Raw genomic sequence first — 16,545 nt, forward strand, 5'->3', positions numbered from 1 at the left:
TCACCTTGTTTGGGACTCTCTGGGCTTGTGTGACTTTTTTCTTCCCCACCTCAGGGAAGTTTTCTGATATTATTTCTTCGAATAGGTTTTCTAATCCATGTTCATCTTTCTGTTGTTCTGGCACCCCTATTATTCGTATGTTGTTTCGTTTCATGTTGTCCCAAAGCTCCCTTAGGCTCTCCTCCTGTCTTTTAATTTTTTTCTCCATTTGCCGTACAGTTTGAGTGTGTTTTGCTTCCTTGTCTTCTAATTCACTAATTCGGTCCTCCGCTTCTCCCAGTCTACTGTTGATACTTTCAATGGAGTTTTTTATTGAAGCTATGTCACTCTTCATTTCTTCTTGGGACTTACTTAAGTTGTTGATTTTTCCATCTGTTTCTTCTAGCTTCTTGCATAAGTAGTTGAGTTTTTCATCTGTTTCTTCTTGCTTCTTGAACATGTGGTGCATGTACTCTAGGAACCTTATTCTGAATTCTTTTTCCGTCATGTTGCATATCTCTGTCTCACTTAGCTGCTTTTCTGGCGAGTCCTCCTTTTCTTTCCTTTGGGGGTTTCTTTGCCTACCCATGTTTGATCTCGCTGACATATGTAGATGTTGAGGTGTTCAGTGGCTGCTCCCTGGGTGGCAGGGGCTCCTTGGGTTGTGGTTGCTGCTCAGACGGTTGCGGTAGCAGCTGCTTTCCAGTTGGCAGCAGCTCCTCTGGTGGGTGTTGTTCACAGCTGTGTTGGCTCTTCTGGCTGGTGGGGGGAGGCTTCACGTACAGTTGCTGTTCCACAGACAGAGGGTGTGGTGATCAGGAGGCTGTGGTGATCAGGAGGCTGCGGTGATCAGGGGGCTGCTGTTGCTTGGATCTGCTGCGTTGATTTAAAGGCACAAAATACAACAGAGCAAGGCACAACGTACCAGGCACTGAACACAAGTATATTCACAATATTAATAACCCCAAATAAAGGTGACCACCCGAATTAAGAGAATTAGGGGATAAGGGAGAAAGAAGAGAAGAAGATAAAAGAGAGAACAGAAAAGAAAAATAAGAAAAAAACAAACAAAAAAGGAGTGCAAAAATAGAATTGGGAAAAAAGAGGGGGGAAAAAAGAGAGCGAAAAAAGAGAATGAAGTAGAAGTGGGGAAGAGACTCCCCGTATGAGGAGCAAACTCCAATGGAACTGCCACTAATCTCAACAAATTCCAGCAACAGATCCCTGGAGATGAATGCAAACTACAAACCACCAATAATATCCAGAGGGGTAAGGGAAAACAGAAGCACAAAAATAGCTGGGGTGGGGTGGGGGAGGGAAGGGAAAAACCAGCAGAAAAAAAAAAAGAAAAAGAAAAAGAAAAAGAAAAACAACCTCACAACCAGTCCTAAAAAAGAAGAAAAAACACAAAACAAAACAAACAAACAAATTAAAAAAAAAAAAAAAAAAAAAAAAAAGCCCAATATATTCAACAATCAAGAAAACAATAGAAAGATAAGAGAGAAAAAAAAAAAAATGGTTGGAAAGTGAAGAAGGATAAAGAATAGGTGTATAAGGATTTAGAGCAGTAGATTGGAAATAGGATATATAAGTAGGGTGGAATTAGACAGGGGGTAAAAAGAGGGAATTGGGAAGGTCTGGAGCAGGAATAGGGTAAGAGAAACAGGACACCAAAAGGGGAAAAGTAAGGAAGAGGGTTTTAGCAAAGAGGTGGAATTGAGATAGGGAAAATTAATGCTAAAGGAACGATGAAAATAGAATGGAGAACACTAATCCCAAAAGAAAATAAAGAGAAAATAAAATGGCACTTTAAAAAATGGTAAAATGGTAGGAGTAATAATACTGGTTAAAAATAAAAATGTGGTAATTGAAAGGGTAAAATCAGGTGATGGAAAAAGAAGAAAAAGAGAAAAAAAAATTGGTTTCTTAGTAAAAAGGTGAAAAAATTAAAAAGAAAAAGAAAAAGAAAAAATTTGCAGTAGTGATGGTCTTTCGGTTCTTCTACTCTTCAGCCTGGTTCGCCTTGGTCCTGCCAGGTATTTAGGAGAGTGTTGCCTGCATTATACTGTTCCTCCGTGTTGTAAATCACAGTCCTGATTTTAAAGCAGGCCGTATTTGTGGTCCAGTCTGCCTTAATTTGTATTCCCCTAAGAGTCAGTTTGTGGCTCAACCTCTGGGTGGCAGTGTTTTTGGGTTGGCCTCTGAGGCTATACAGCTTCTCTATCCTTTTTTAATCCTTACCCTGCTCTGTGTTGTTGGTGGGACTGAAAATCCCTCTATAGGCCAGACCCTGGTAACTCCCAGGGACTAATCAGCTTGTTTTAGTCCTTTATCTCATACAGGGTGGAATCTGGGTGTGGCTGTGCTCCTTGCCTGGGGGGCTGGGGGGAGGAATTCCACCCTCTGGAGGAATGGCTGCCCCAGTCCTGGGCCCAGGGGGGTCTCAGCACTCAATTCGCTGCCACCTCCTCCGGCTCCCCCTCTTTCCTCAGCCTCTCCCCAGATTCCCCTCGTCTGCACCTTCACCCTCTCTTCAGCACAGGTGAGTGTCTGTATCCGAACTGTCCTATGAGCAGGGTTCAGTGAAAACTAAGAAACAGACAAACGCCGGCCGGCCGCGGAAACGCTCCTCTTACCGGTCTGGGAAACGCTCCTCTTACCAGCACTGCATGGTCTGGGAAACGCTCCTCTCTTATGGGCACTGCACGGTCTGATCAGTTCCTCAGGATGCCCCCTTTAGTCTCAGTTCTCCGCAATCACAAAATCCAAATCTCAAATCTCCTGGCGCCAGCAAACCCGCGGAACTCCTTACCCTGGTCAGGGTCTGTGTCTGTCCCAAGAGACGCGGCTGTCTGCCATGCGGTCTCCCTCCGACCCTCTGGGCTCAGGTCTGGCAAACTTTCCTGCCCAGATCCCTGGTTTTTAACCTTTCCAGGGGAGGTCTGCCCTTCCAGGCTGCAAGCCGTCTCACCAGCTGAGTAAATTTGCCAATTCGGGGTGGGTGTTATTAGTTTCAGCTGCTTACTCCGTTTGCTCCGGGACAAGACCTGGGACGCGTCTGCCTATATCGCCGCCATCTTGCTTCCTCCCAGAGTTTATTCTTGTATTATTATTTATTATTGTATTATTTTCCACACAAACAATTGTAAACCTACTTTTGCCCCACCCTGTATTACAAGATATTAAAATTTTTTGGCCTTTGGTATTTCAAGTTTATTTTCTTCTCATCTATTTGTCTGTTTTGATGGCTTTGGTTTAATTTTACCTTGATTTTTGGTAGTGGTTTGAGGGTGGTAATAAATAGAAAACAAAGCATCTAATTATGTTTAAAGATATAGCTATCCACAATTGAGTCATGTCCATTTTGATTGATGATAAACTGATTTAAGATAATTTAGTAGAGTGTTTTATGTTTTGCAGACATAAAAAACTGAACTCAGTCATTCCTTTAATAAATTTATTGTATTTGTATGGCAGAGATTAAAATTTCTAAGTTAAAAAATAGTTCTATATACATAGGCATCATTTTATTTTATTTTTTAGTAAAAATAATTATGGTATTAAGTGCTATCATAAAGATTGTTATGTGAAATTATATTACCCTACTGCCACCCCAGATCATGTCTTTCTGGTTTAAATGTGTGGCAGTGTGGTATACTAGAAGAGAAATAGATTGGACGATAGAAACCTTAAAAGCTACTCTTATCTTAACGAGAGCAGAAATCTCTCCAAATACCTTTATTTTTTAGTTTTTTCTCTTTTTTAAATCTTCTTTGCTCAATCCATCCACCCCCTCACTCTCCCACCTCTGATAGCTGTCAGCCTGCTCTCTATGAGTCTGCCACTATTTTGCTTGATAATTCATTTTGTTCATTAGATTCCACATTATGAGTGAAATCATATGGTACTTGTCTTTCTCTGACTGGCTTATTTCACTTAGCATAATGCTCTCCAGGTTCATCCATGCTGTCTCAAAGGGTAAGATTCCCTTCTTTTTTATGGCCAAGTAGTATTCCATTATGTAAATGTACCATAGCTGTTTTATCCACTCATCTACTGATGGGATACTTCCAAGATTTGGGCTACTTTCATATCTTGTCTGTTGTAAATAACACTGCAGTGAACATAGGGGTGCATATATTCTTTTAAATTAGTGTTTGAGGTTTCTTTGGATAAATTCCCAGAAGTGGAAGTGCTGGGTCATACGGTAGTTCTATTTTTAAATTTTTTGAGGTATCTTCATACTACTTTACACAGTGGCTGTACCAATCTACATTTCCATCAACAGTGCACTAAGTTTCCCTTTTCTCCACATCCTTGCCAACACTTGTTTGCTGATTTATTGATGATAGCCATTTTGACAGGTGTGAGGTGATATCTCATTGTGTTTTCAATTTTCATTTCTCTAATGATTAGTGACATGGAGCATTTTTCCATATATCTGTTGGGCATCTGAATGTTCTGTTTGGAAAAGTGTCTATTCAGGTCCTTTGTCCATTTTTGAATTTCATTGTTTGGTTTTTGGTATTGAGTTTTATAAGTTCTTAGTCCCTTATCAGATGTATCATTGGCAACTATGTTCTCCCATTCAGTGAGATGTTTTTTCACTTACTGATGGTTTCCTTTGCTGTGCAAAAACTCTTCAGTTTGATGTAGTCCCATTTGTTTATTTTTCCTTTTGTTTCACTTGCCTAAGGAGATATATTACAAAAAATATTGCTACAAGAAATGTCCGTTCTAGGATTTTTATGGTTTTTGAGTCTCACATTTAAGTATTTAATCCATTTTGAGTTTATTCTTGTGTATGGTATAAAAGGGTGGTTTAGTTTCTTTTCTTTTTTTTTTTTGCATGTATCTGTCCAATATTCCCAGCACCTTTTATCGAATAGACTATTTACCCCATTGTATATTTTTGCCTCTTCTGTCAAGTATTAATTGACTATCAGGTGTGGGTTTATTTCTGGGCTCTCTATTCCATTGATCTATATGTCTGTTTTTATGCCAGTACCATATGGTTTTGATTACTGGGGCCTTGTAAAGTTTGATATCAGGTAGCATTATTCCTTCAAATTTCTGGAGATTTCTCCTGTTCTTTCATTTGGGGCCTGTTTCTTTGTCTCCCAGTTTCTGCTGCCTCTTTGTGTTTGTTTCTATGTACCAGGTATTAGATAGATCTGGTCTGACTCCCAGTCTTGGTGGAGTGGCCTTATGTAATAGGTGTCCTGTAGGGTCCAGTGGTGCAGTCTCCATGATCACCTGGCTGGATGCTCCAGGAATGTCCCATGTGGTGGGTTATGTGGGCCCTCCTGTTGTAATTGAGTCATTATTGACATTGGCCCATTCCTGCATGGAATCGACCCTCAGGTTGGCTGACTGTGAGGTTCAACCCTGACCATAGTGCGTGAGCTATTGTGCAGGTGCTGACCACAGGAATCAGAGTTCACCTCAGCAGGGTTTGGTGCCTGCTAAGATCTCTCTTTGGATATGCTACTTGTGAAACTTAGTGGATCTTGCTCTGATGTTGTCCAAAGCTAGTCATTGGGTGTGTTGGTTCTTAACCTCTTGGGAAGGACTGTGATGTAGGCCAATGTAAGACTTGGCCTGTTATTGGCCCTTGGCTACCTGTTTGGAGTTACCTGCAATCCACAGTTTATGCTTGCCTCTACTGTGCACCAAGGCTGGCTTTTAGCAGCACGGGACCTGGGGGCAGGTCAGCAAAAGTCTCAAGGCACCCTGATGAGATCTGGCTCTATCTGCCTCTGCCTGCTGGCTGCCTGTCAGGTTCAGTCACTGAAAGAGCCTCTGGCTGTATTCCTCAGGGCTTACACTTCACTGTTTAGGGCAGTGGTTCTCAACCTTCCTAATGCCATGACCCTTTAATACAGTTCCTCATGTTGTGGTGACCCCCAATTTCATTGTTACAAATTGAACATAATTAAAGCATAGTGATTAATCACAAAAACAATATGTAATTATATATGTGTTTTCCGATGGTCTTAGACGACCCCTGTGAAAGGGTCGTTCGACCCCCAGGTTGAGAACCGCTGGTTTAGGGTTATTTCCCCCGCTATGCCACCTGGAGGAGAGTGCTCCACCCAAGAGAGATGGCGTCTGTGGTATGGGAGAATGAGTCAGCACAGGGATTCTGGTGGCTCTCCCTTCAAGTAGCCGGCCTGGCTTCTGTGTGGTGCCGCTGGGTGGCCCAGAGGCCCATGCTGGGCCCCGGCCCATGGTGTCTAGCCGTGCTTACCACATCTCCGCATGGGGACTTGGGCTCCATGACTCAGGTGGAGGGGGGCGCGTGGGGGCCTGGGGGCTCAGGTGCTGCCTAGGGCCCGGAGGTCAGCTGGGAACTGCCCTTCCACTCCAGACGCTCGCGCTGCGATTGCCAGCCAGGCCTAGGGACTGTACCAGATCATGAATTTCGTGCACCGGGCCTCTAGTTGTGGATAATGATGCTGTGAACATGAGTGTAGAAATGTGTGTGTTTGAGTCTCTGCTTTCAACTCTTTTGTGTATATGCCTGGAAGAGGAGTTGTTGTATCATAATTCTGTGTTTAATTTTTTGACGAACTAGGTACTGTTTTCTGCAGTGGCTAAACTAATTTGCATTCCTACCAGTAATGAACAAGACTTCCAATTTGTCCACATCCCAGGCAACACTTGTTATTTTCTTTTATTTTTCTTTATAGTAGCCATCTTAATGGGTGTGGGAGATCTCATTGTGGTTCTAATTTGCATTTATCTCTGGTCATTAGTGACATTGATAATTTTTTCATGATTGTTAGCATTTGTATGTCTTTGGAGAAATTATATTTAAGTTCATTGCCCATTTTGAAATCAGATTATTAGTTGTTACTGAGTTTTAGGTGTTCTATATATATTTTGGATCTCAACCCCTTATCAGATATGTAATTTGTAAATCCTTTCTCCAATTTGATAGGTTGTCTTGCTTTGTGGACTTTGATGCGCAGAAGTTTTAAATTTTGGTGTCCAATATACCAGTATTTATTTATTTCTTTTGTTGCCTGTGCCTTTGGTTTCGTATTTAAGAAATCATTGGCAAATCCTGTCATGAAGCTTTCCCCCTGTGTCTTCTTTTAAGAGTTTTATAGTATTAGTTCTTAGGTTTTGAGTTAATCTCTATATGTGGTGTGAGGTAAGGAGAAGGGTACACCTTCATTCTTTCATATGTGGATAGCTTATGTGTGTGTGTGTGTTTAGAAAACGATAATGTTTTATTACTAGCCACAGAAGGGGCCTGCATGGGGTGGTGGGTGCGCTGGGCTCAGAGTATGTGTGGTCTAAGGAGATGATGATCTGGAGACGGAAGGAAAGGGGAGTGGGTCACAGGCTAGCTCCAAGGTCTCCTTAGATATACCGCTGGGAATGGGTAAAAGAGTCATGGCAGGTTCCACAAGGCCGCTAATAAGATTAAGAAATTCTTGGAAATCTAGCTGCCCGTCACAGTTGAGGTCCAATTTCTTCACCATGACATCAAAGTCACAGGTCCATCTGGTTCTTTGTGAAGGGAGCATGAAGGTTAGGAACTCAGTCTTGGAGAGTGTGTAGCTGTTAACCACCCTTTTCAGCATGAATCTGGGAAACAGCAGCCAGAGACTCCATGTACCACTTGGTCTCTCCAGGGCTGGACATGTTGGAGCAGAGCGAGGCACAGAGGCTGTGAGGAGGAGTGGTGCCTATGTGTGGGTATCTTCTGCATTTCATTTTCCACTGTGTGAGAGAAGATATGTGGCTGTAAGTGATGGAAAACCCAATATGAGCTAGTATAAACGTAATGGGAAATTTATTAATAGGAAAAAATTTATTTGATTTTTTTTAATGGATTTGATTTTTTAATTGAGCTTAAGAAGTTAAATAGTCAAGTTGCTAGAAGGCCTGGTGCAGCTGGGTCACAGAGAAAAAAGCCAGTGTCTGAAACACAGCCAGAGCCCTTTGCTGTTGTCGTCTACTTCTTTCTTCTTTTGGTGGGTTGGCTTTATTCTTTCAGTAGAGGCTGGCTTTCTTCATTTGGCAGAAAACGTAGTCACCAACAGTGCCAGATTTATGTCTCAGATTCAGCTCTCTTACTGGCCTCAAAGCTGAATCGAGTCCAAAGACTTAAAAACTCCAGGAAGAGAACTCTTGGCCCAGCTAGATTCCATTTTCTATCTCTGGATCACTTAACTGAGGCCCACAAATAGGGCCTGGCAATTCCTAAGCCTGATAACTGTTAGATATAGGGAGAGCTTTAGAAAAGAGGTAAGAGCTAGTCTCGTGTATCTAATATTACCCTTCTGCTAGAAGATATAGATAGTGTGATTTGTATCCCGTTTTACAAATAAATGTGATATTGATCACCTGTTAAATAGTCATTAGAACTCAGAGTGCCTCAACTGTTGATAGGTTGAAACTCTATAGAGATGATTTTCAGCCTTTAAATTTTTTTGAGATATCCTATACTGGTATATATAAATAACACTGTAATCTTTGGAGAAGCTCATTACATTTAGGAACCTTCTCAGACCACTGAAGAAACAGTGTTAATTCTCTGTATCCAGAGTGCATGATCCTAAGGTACTTAGAAAACATGGATCAAACACATCAAAAGTACCAACTTATCTATGACATCTATTATAATTTCTATAATATGTATTGTATGCATATAAAACTTTGTTTTAATTAATTCCTGATTTATAACACCGTGTTAAAAAAAGCATGCCTTATGTATAAAATGCTATTATAATTGGTTACTTGGAGAATCTCTGGGCATAGAAGAGAGGAAAAGTTTCTGGGGGAAAAAAATAGCCTAGGGAAACCGCTACTATGGGACAGAGAGATGAATTGTCTAACATATTTTTATTTCAGGAGCAACCCAAATGCTTCACACTTGCATACAGGGTGTGGGGCAAAAGTAGGTATACAATTGTGAGTACATGAAACACAGTTTATTCTGTGTTATTATTTATTAATTGTTGTATTATTTGCCATATGAACAACTGTAAACCTACTTTTGCCCCACCCTGTATTTAAGGCAAATCAGTCTGAGATTTATTTGACCTAATAAGCAGATTATGTTAAAAATGCAAAGCAGGGATTTGTGGGTATTATTAACCATTCAAACCTTGATATGAATTTTTGATGACTTTAGACTTTTCTTAGAAGGCCCAACTGAGATCAGCTGCTTTGAGAGATAAATTTTTTTTGGTACGATTTTATAATTAAAAAAACATACTACACAAACAGTGTGTGATCATTGTAACACATTTAATTTCAAGTCTCTTCCCAGATTCTCTCCCTAGAAATGAGTACGAAATAATTTGTTGTGTCTTCTTTCAGAACATGTTTTCCTAGGATACAAATTTTGACTTGGTGGAATACAAGAGGAACATTTTGCAACATGCTATTGTTTTCTGTTGGCAGGATTGGCTTGGATGGATTCTTTAGTGGCTTGTGTATTGTTTTTGAAGGCTCTGGAGACTTAGAGTTTGGGGAGAGTTGCTAATAGATGGGTGACTTTTACATAAAGAAAGGCAAGAGTAATTTAAAAAAATTGTTGAGAACTAACTGCATGGTCAAAAGGTAAAGGTAAATTTACTTTCTTTTCCTTTCTCTCCCTCCTGTGATTCATGTGCTCTTCCTCCCAGAAGCTAGAGTTCACATTAGTGTTGTTTATGCTGTAGTTAAGATATGTTAAGACTTTCGGTTAACCTATGACTATGGTTGTCATGATTTTTTCCAGTGTCAGAATCTCAGCTCAGATTGGTTTAAGCAGAGAAAGAAATTCATTGGCTTGTGTGACTATAAAGTTCAAGTACCTGGGTTTTCAGAAAGTGTTAATTTTTCTCCTTTTGGTTTTGCTTTCCTCTCTGTTGATTAAATTTCCAAGTAGGCTTTTCCCACATGGTGACTCTAGGATTATACTTATCATTTTAACTTCAGCAGAAAGAGAACATGTCTACCCTAGAATTACAACACAAATTTTGGGATTGACTTCTATAGTCCTGGTCCCTGGTCCCTGATTGGTTTGTTATCATGCAAATGAGGACTCCAAATCCTCACATTTTGGTCCAGAAAGCACTATTCTGATTGGTCTGTGAAGATGTACAGCTCTGATTGGATGGTGAAAATCTCAGTTTTATTGGTTGAAATATATTCTAGGAACTCCTTTATAATAAGGGTTGGTTCAGCTAGCAAGAACTCGGGGCAGGTTTTTCCCAGAAACACATCTTGCATGAGAGGCCTCTGTTTAGAAATGGCTGCTAGGATCCATTTTTAAATTTGAGTTCAAAAAGTCCTTCTTAACAGGTATATTCATTCTCAGGGTCAACAGTAGCTTTTTCAAAAAAAATATTTGTATTGATTTCAGAGAGGAAGGGAGAGGGAGAGAGAGATAGAAACATCAGTGATGAGAAAGTCATTGATTGGCTGCCTCCTGCATGACCTCCTACTGGTGATCAAGCCTGAAACCTGGAATTGAACCTGACCTCCTTGTTCATAGGTCGATATTCAACCACTTAGCCATGCCAGCTGGGCTTTTAAAATTTTTTATTTTTATTTTTTATTGTCCTCACACATGCTGACTCACATTTGTATCTTGATCCAAGAAGTTTCTTTAGAGTTCCAGTTTTTGTTACATTTTTTAATTGTATGTTTTTACTTAGCTTTTCTATAGGAGCATTCAGCTTCAAATAAGAGTCATACAAAAAGAAGTTTGGAAATGGGATTCTAAAGCTTAGTGATTATCAGGGCATTCTTGTGAATTTCTTGGTCTTCCCACTCATGATTGAAAGATGTTGCATTAGCTTCAGTCATCCTGTCCTCACACATCTATATCCAATGCATTAAAAAAGTGTGAAGAAGCCCTGGCTGGTTTGGCTCAGTGGATAGAGCATCGGCCTGTGGACTGGAGGGTCCCGGGTTCAATTCTGGTCAAGGGCACATGCCTGGGTTGCAGGCTTGATCTCTAGAAGGAGGCATGCAGGAGGCAGCCAATCAGTGATTCTCTCATCATTGATGTTCTCTCTCTCTCTCTCTCTCTCTCTCTCTCTCTCTCTCTCTCTCTCTCTCCCTTTTTCTCTGAAATCAATAAAAATATGTTTTAAAAAATACTGTGAAGAAGAGGCTTCTTCTTGTGTAATATATTCCCCCTTTTATTATAAAAATTATCACAAAAAGTTAAGTAAAAGTCAGTAAATAGAATCTATAGGACTTAAACACCTTACAGTGGGAGAAACTTGATAAAGTGTAGGATGATTGCCAAATTTTTGTGAATGTGAGGGTTATATTCACTTGAATATGCTGTATATGTACAATTCTGGAAAACTATGTTAGGAAGGCAGGGGCAATTTTTTCCCCCATTTTCTCCCGCTTCTGCCTGCAGTGCAAGTGTGTTTCTCTCCTAAGGAGGTGAGGGAGTACTTCTTTTTTATTTCTTTTATTTAAAAAAAATATTTTTATTGATTTTTTTTTTTTTAAGAGAGAGGAAGGGAGAGGGAAAGAGAGAGACATCCATCAGCCACCTCCTGCATGCTCCCTACCTGGGATTGAGCCTGCAACCCAAGCATGTGCCTTGACTGGGAATCGAACTGATAGTCTTTCAGCCCCAGGGAGGATGCCAACCAACTGAACCACCCTGGCCAGGGCTCTTTTTTTATTTGATTGCATAATCAACCAACTTGTTACAATTATACTTATATAAACACAGAAATAACATTTCTTTCTACAGGTGTATTTTTTAAAAATATAAGCAATGATTATATGTTAATGATAGTAGATATTATGTTGCTCTTAATTGTTTTATATCATTAAATTAATGAAATTGGAAACCTTTAGAATATTTCAATTTCAACAACAATATGTCTTATAAATTTTTAAAAAATCTTTTTCCTATAGAAATTTGGTTAAGAAGTACTGTCCCAAACGTTCCTCCAAAGATGAAGAACCAAGGTAAATTATATACCTGTTTATTATTGCATATTAAAAAATTTAAAAACACTTTTATTTGGTAAAGTAAACATGCTGTTAGCTTTTCATAAAGATTTTATAAAGTTTGTCTTAAAAAATCAATGTTTATGAAGGGGAACTACTGTTATTTCTATAAGAATGAATACTTTAATATTGAGGCTTGATAATAGTTATCTAGAATAGTTGATGTGTGGGTTTCTAAGTAAGATGTAGACTAAGACCCCACTTGAGTAATTTAGTCTCTAGAAGAAAAGAGTATTTTTTCCATAGTTATCTTGTAATTGTCAGTTAGTTACTAGCTTCTTGCTTTGACTCTTACAAGTAATAAAACAATTTGGCTGGCTGGTTTAAAGGGATAATGAAAAGGACAGTAATTTTGGAACCTTGAATATGTACAAGATTAAGAATTGGCTGTGAGCTTTTGACAGTCTTAAACAGGAATGTGTGGATGGCTGTAAAATGCAGAAACAAAAGAGACGAGACTTAAACCACTTTATGTATAATTGTGAGTTGTTAGGATTCTCAGGTATAATGTTAATGCAATCCTGTCTGAACATTCACCTTCAGCTGTAAGTGTGTTTAGGGTAGTATATTCAGTGTAGGTCTATGTTTTAATACAGTGATTCTCTTTATTTTTCTCTGTCCCTTCACACTCATCCCCCCCCCCCCCCCGTTTTGTGGTCCCTTCTTACCTACCACCCCTCCTTTGATGCCAACATATGGTACTTCATGTCCATTTAGGATGTGGGCAGGCATACAGGCAGCTGTTGTCCAGAACTGATACAATGTTGTTTTGTGGACCAGCCCTTGAGATGCATTTAAGGGGTTTGATTGGCAGATTCTGTCCTTGAGAGTAAGCCCATCATCTCTGCAACAGGTTTAGCTGCCAGGCCTAGGAATCTAACCAAGTTCATTCCCAAGTTCAGGCCAGTCAATTGGCAACTTAAGAAATTTCAGTATGCCAAAGAACCTGCAGGTAGTAGTCTTATATTTTTTTTACCCCAAATATCCCTTTATTTATAAATTAAGACTACATGAAGATATATTTACATGTACAGCTTGAACTTAATGCAGGATTATTTCCATACAAAGTTAATTTAGAGCTAGTAGCTAAGATTTAGGTAGTTAAAATTTGTCAAGTGTCAGGCTCAGTGCATTCCTCACAAAATATTTGTAATGAAAATAAAAATAAATTTCATCATTTTTAAATATGTTTTTGTCAGGTTTACTTCATGTGTAGCCTTTTTTAACATCCTTAACGAGTTAAACGACTATGCAGGACAGCGAGAAGTAGTAGCAGAAGAAATGGCACACAGAGTTTATGGTGAATTAATGAGATATGCTCATGATCTGAAAACTGAAAGAAAAATGGTAATTATTGTTTTTTTCCAGCTATAATATATCTGAAATATTTTCACTCAAATAAAATAATAACTTTGTTCTTTAAAATAATATATATTCTGTATAAACTAGTTTTCTATTTCACTGTATTGCTTCTAGCTAAAATTATCTCAAGATTTTCTTGCTAATTAGTAATCCTTTTGGATTCAGGATGAAGGTTTGGTAAACTATATAAGCTAAATCTAGTCTACTACCTGTTTTTGTTCCTAGTTCTCATGTGCTAAGACTGTTTTTTATATTTATATTTATTTTTAATATATTTTTATTGATTTCAGAGAGGAAGGGAGAGGGAAATAGAAAAATCAATGATGAGAGAGAATCATTGATTGGCTGCCTCCTGCAGGCCCCATTGGTAATGAGCCCACAACCCAGGCATATTCCCTGACTGGGAATTGAACTGTGACCTCCTGGTTCATAGGTCGACCCTCAACTACTGAGTCATGCAGGCTGGGCAGGTTTTTACATTTTTAGATAATTGAAAAGAAAATCAAAAGAATAATATTTTATGACATGTAAAAACTACATGAAATTAAAATTTCAGTGCCTAATAGATAACGTTATTTTGGAACAGACTCACACTCATTTACTTATGTTTTGCCTTTGGCTGCTTTTGCATTACATTACAGAGTTGCAACAGAGACCACATGGCTTGCAAAGCCTAAAATATTTATATGACCCTTTATAGAAAACATTTGTCAGCCCCCACTCATGAAAGTCATGTATTTTCTTAGAGATTATATGTGTCTTAAGTTATATTTAAAATATTCAAATATTTTCCTATAAAATGTATTTTAGAGAGTTTTGCTTTACTAAAATTTCTTATTAAATTTTGATAAAGTTATATAATTGAATCTTGCAAAAATAAGGTGAAAAGCCTTTTTAAGACTTTAGACTTTATTTAAATGTAAGTTTTGTTTGTTTTGTGTTTTTGGTTGTTATGATCTTCAGCATCTCCAAGAGGGACGAAAAGCTCAACAGTATCTTGACATGTGCTGGAAACAGATGGATAATGTGAGTTATAGTGTTTCATGGTTAACATGAAATTTTGTAGAGTTGTTTAGCCCTAAATTTTCTTATGCCTTACATCTATTTAACTTTAATATTTCTCAATGTATTTTTCATAATTTGACATTGGTATAAATAGAGACTGAGATCATTGTTTTTTTCTGTATGAGTTTATACTTGTACCATCCTATCTAATAAAGAGGGAATATGCTAATTGACCCTCATGCCATTGCAAAGATGGCAGCACCCACAGCCAATAAGGAGGGAATATGCTAATTGACTCTCACACCCTCAAAGATGGCGGCGCCCATAGCCACAAGGTTGCGGCGCCCAGTCCCCTCAGCCTGCCTCCAGAGTCCCCCAGTCCCTTTAGCCCCTCAGCTGCCCAGGGCCAGCCTGAGGTGCAGGCAAGCCTTGGATGGTGACTGCCCAGCCACCCAGGGCTGGCCCAAGGCGTAGGCAAGCCTCGGATGTTGGCCACCCAAGGCTCAGGTAACCAGGGCCGGCCGAGGCTTGCGCTGCCGGCAGTGGCAGCAGCAGAGGTGTGATGGGGGCGTCGCCTTCCCCTGATGGCTGGGTTGCCTCCTGCCCCTGAGGGCTCCTGGACTGTGAGAGGGGGCAGGCCGGGCTGAGGGACCGCCCCCTCCCCCCCCCCCCCCCCACCCCCCCAGTGCATGAATTTTCATGCACTGATCCTCTAGTCTCTATAATATTGAGATAATTGTCAACATTAAGGAAGATTCTTTTTGACTTTGCAGTAGTTGCTATAAAATGTTGTTATAAGATAGAAGTAATAGGGAAACAGTGATGTATCTTAGGAGACCATTTGACTGAGTCTGAGAGGACTTAGATTCTAGTTCTGTCTTTTACTGAGTACCTGATTTTTGTTGACTTCATATTTAGCATATGAAAAATGAAGAGCAGTCTTGCTTATATGAAACGTTTCTTCCAATTCAGTGATTCTATAATAATGTAAATGTTCCTAGTACTAGGCTGGCTGCTGTCATAGACCATCTCGTTGTAGAAAATAAAGTACTCTGTAGGTAGGGCAAAATTGTAATATCATAGTAATAATTTTCTTAAAAACTTTCCAAGGGTACTTGCTAATGTGTTTTTTAAAAAATGTAGTCACTTGAAAAATAAGATGTCTACATGAAACATTGTTGTCTCCTTTCTCCTTTACTTAAAATGCTCTACCAAATGTTCTGTAGTATAAGATTAATATTCTTTTTGAGCCCTCAGATTAACAAACAGTTTGCTCTTTGCCTGCATATTTTTATGATGGACACTATGTATTCCTTAAAAATTATGCTTGAGGGTTTTTCATGTTAAATTAAGCAATTTAGTTTGTGGTTGTTGGAAAAAGGACTTTTAAGTTTGAGGTTAAAAATAACTCATGCATTTATGCACTATTTTTAGCCTTTTTCCTTTAAAAAAATTTCTGTCTTAAAATTTTTAAATTTCAAAAAATTTCTACTATGTAACTGTCATTGATGTAATCAATGCTAATTGAGAATTCTTAGGTATATTAATAGTCTGTCTTTATTTTTGTTTGGATCTTCTCTTTAATTGGTCTCAGCAAGACTTTTAGGGAGTGTTTACGTTGATTAAATTTTAAATTGCCTTAACTAACATCTTTGGTATCTTCCACCCAATGAGTGTATGTGAGTGTTTGTGTTCTCATCTGCACAAAAAATAGACTCCTACACTTATGAGTCATTGGTCCCTTTAAAAACTAGTGTTGGCTCAAATCATTCTTGTTAATATATACTGACTTGCTTTAGAATAATTGGCAGTTATTAAGCAAAAGTTACAGAGTCATAAGAAAGAAGCATCAAAAAATGTAGGAGAGATTTCTTTAAGGCATTAACAATACTATGAAATAAAGGTGAGTTCAGCTCAATTCATGTTTATTGAAGGCATCCTTGACATGTACTAGGTCTTGGAGGTACAAAAGTGAATATATGTGACATGGTTCTTGTTTTCGTGGAGCCTGCAGTCTAGTGAGGGAGGCAGACAACTATAATTTCTGTATATTACGTAGAAACATATGCAGGATCCCAGTACCTAGTTCCACATCTTCTTGCTTGATCAAGAAAATGCAATTGTAAAATACCTAACATGTTTGAAATAATGGAAGAGATTTAAAGAACTGGGAGAGACAGACTGACTTAGATACAGAGAATTGAAAAT

General features: G+C 38.9%; 1 protein-coding gene across 3 annotated transcripts in view; it reads left to right on the forward strand.

Annotated features, from left to right (window-relative positions):
• FNBP1L (formin binding protein 1 like) overlaps positions 1–16,545 on the forward strand; it is a 119,143-nt gene that overhangs the window by 63,169 nt on the left and 39,429 nt on the right. For all 3 annotated transcript variants that reach the window (XM_070405623.1, XM_070405621.1, XM_070405622.1), the window contains exons 3-5: positions 11,875–11,928; positions 13,170–13,317; positions 14,296–14,358. In XM_070405623.1, the coding sequence (XP_070261724.1) occupies positions 11,875–11,928; positions 13,170–13,317; positions 14,296–14,358 (265 nt within the window). The remainder of the gene's footprint in view (positions 1–11,874; positions 11,929–13,169; positions 13,318–14,295; positions 14,359–16,545) is intronic.

The sequence above is a fragment of the Myotis yumanensis genome, unplaced genomic scaffold, assembly GCF_028538775.1.
Source record: "Myotis yumanensis isolate MYYU_CA2020_CCGP unplaced genomic scaffold, mMyoYum1.0.hap1 SCAF_2, whole genome shotgun sequence".
Lineage (NCBI taxonomy): Eukaryota > Metazoa > Chordata > Mammalia > Chiroptera > Vespertilionidae > Myotis > Myotis yumanensis.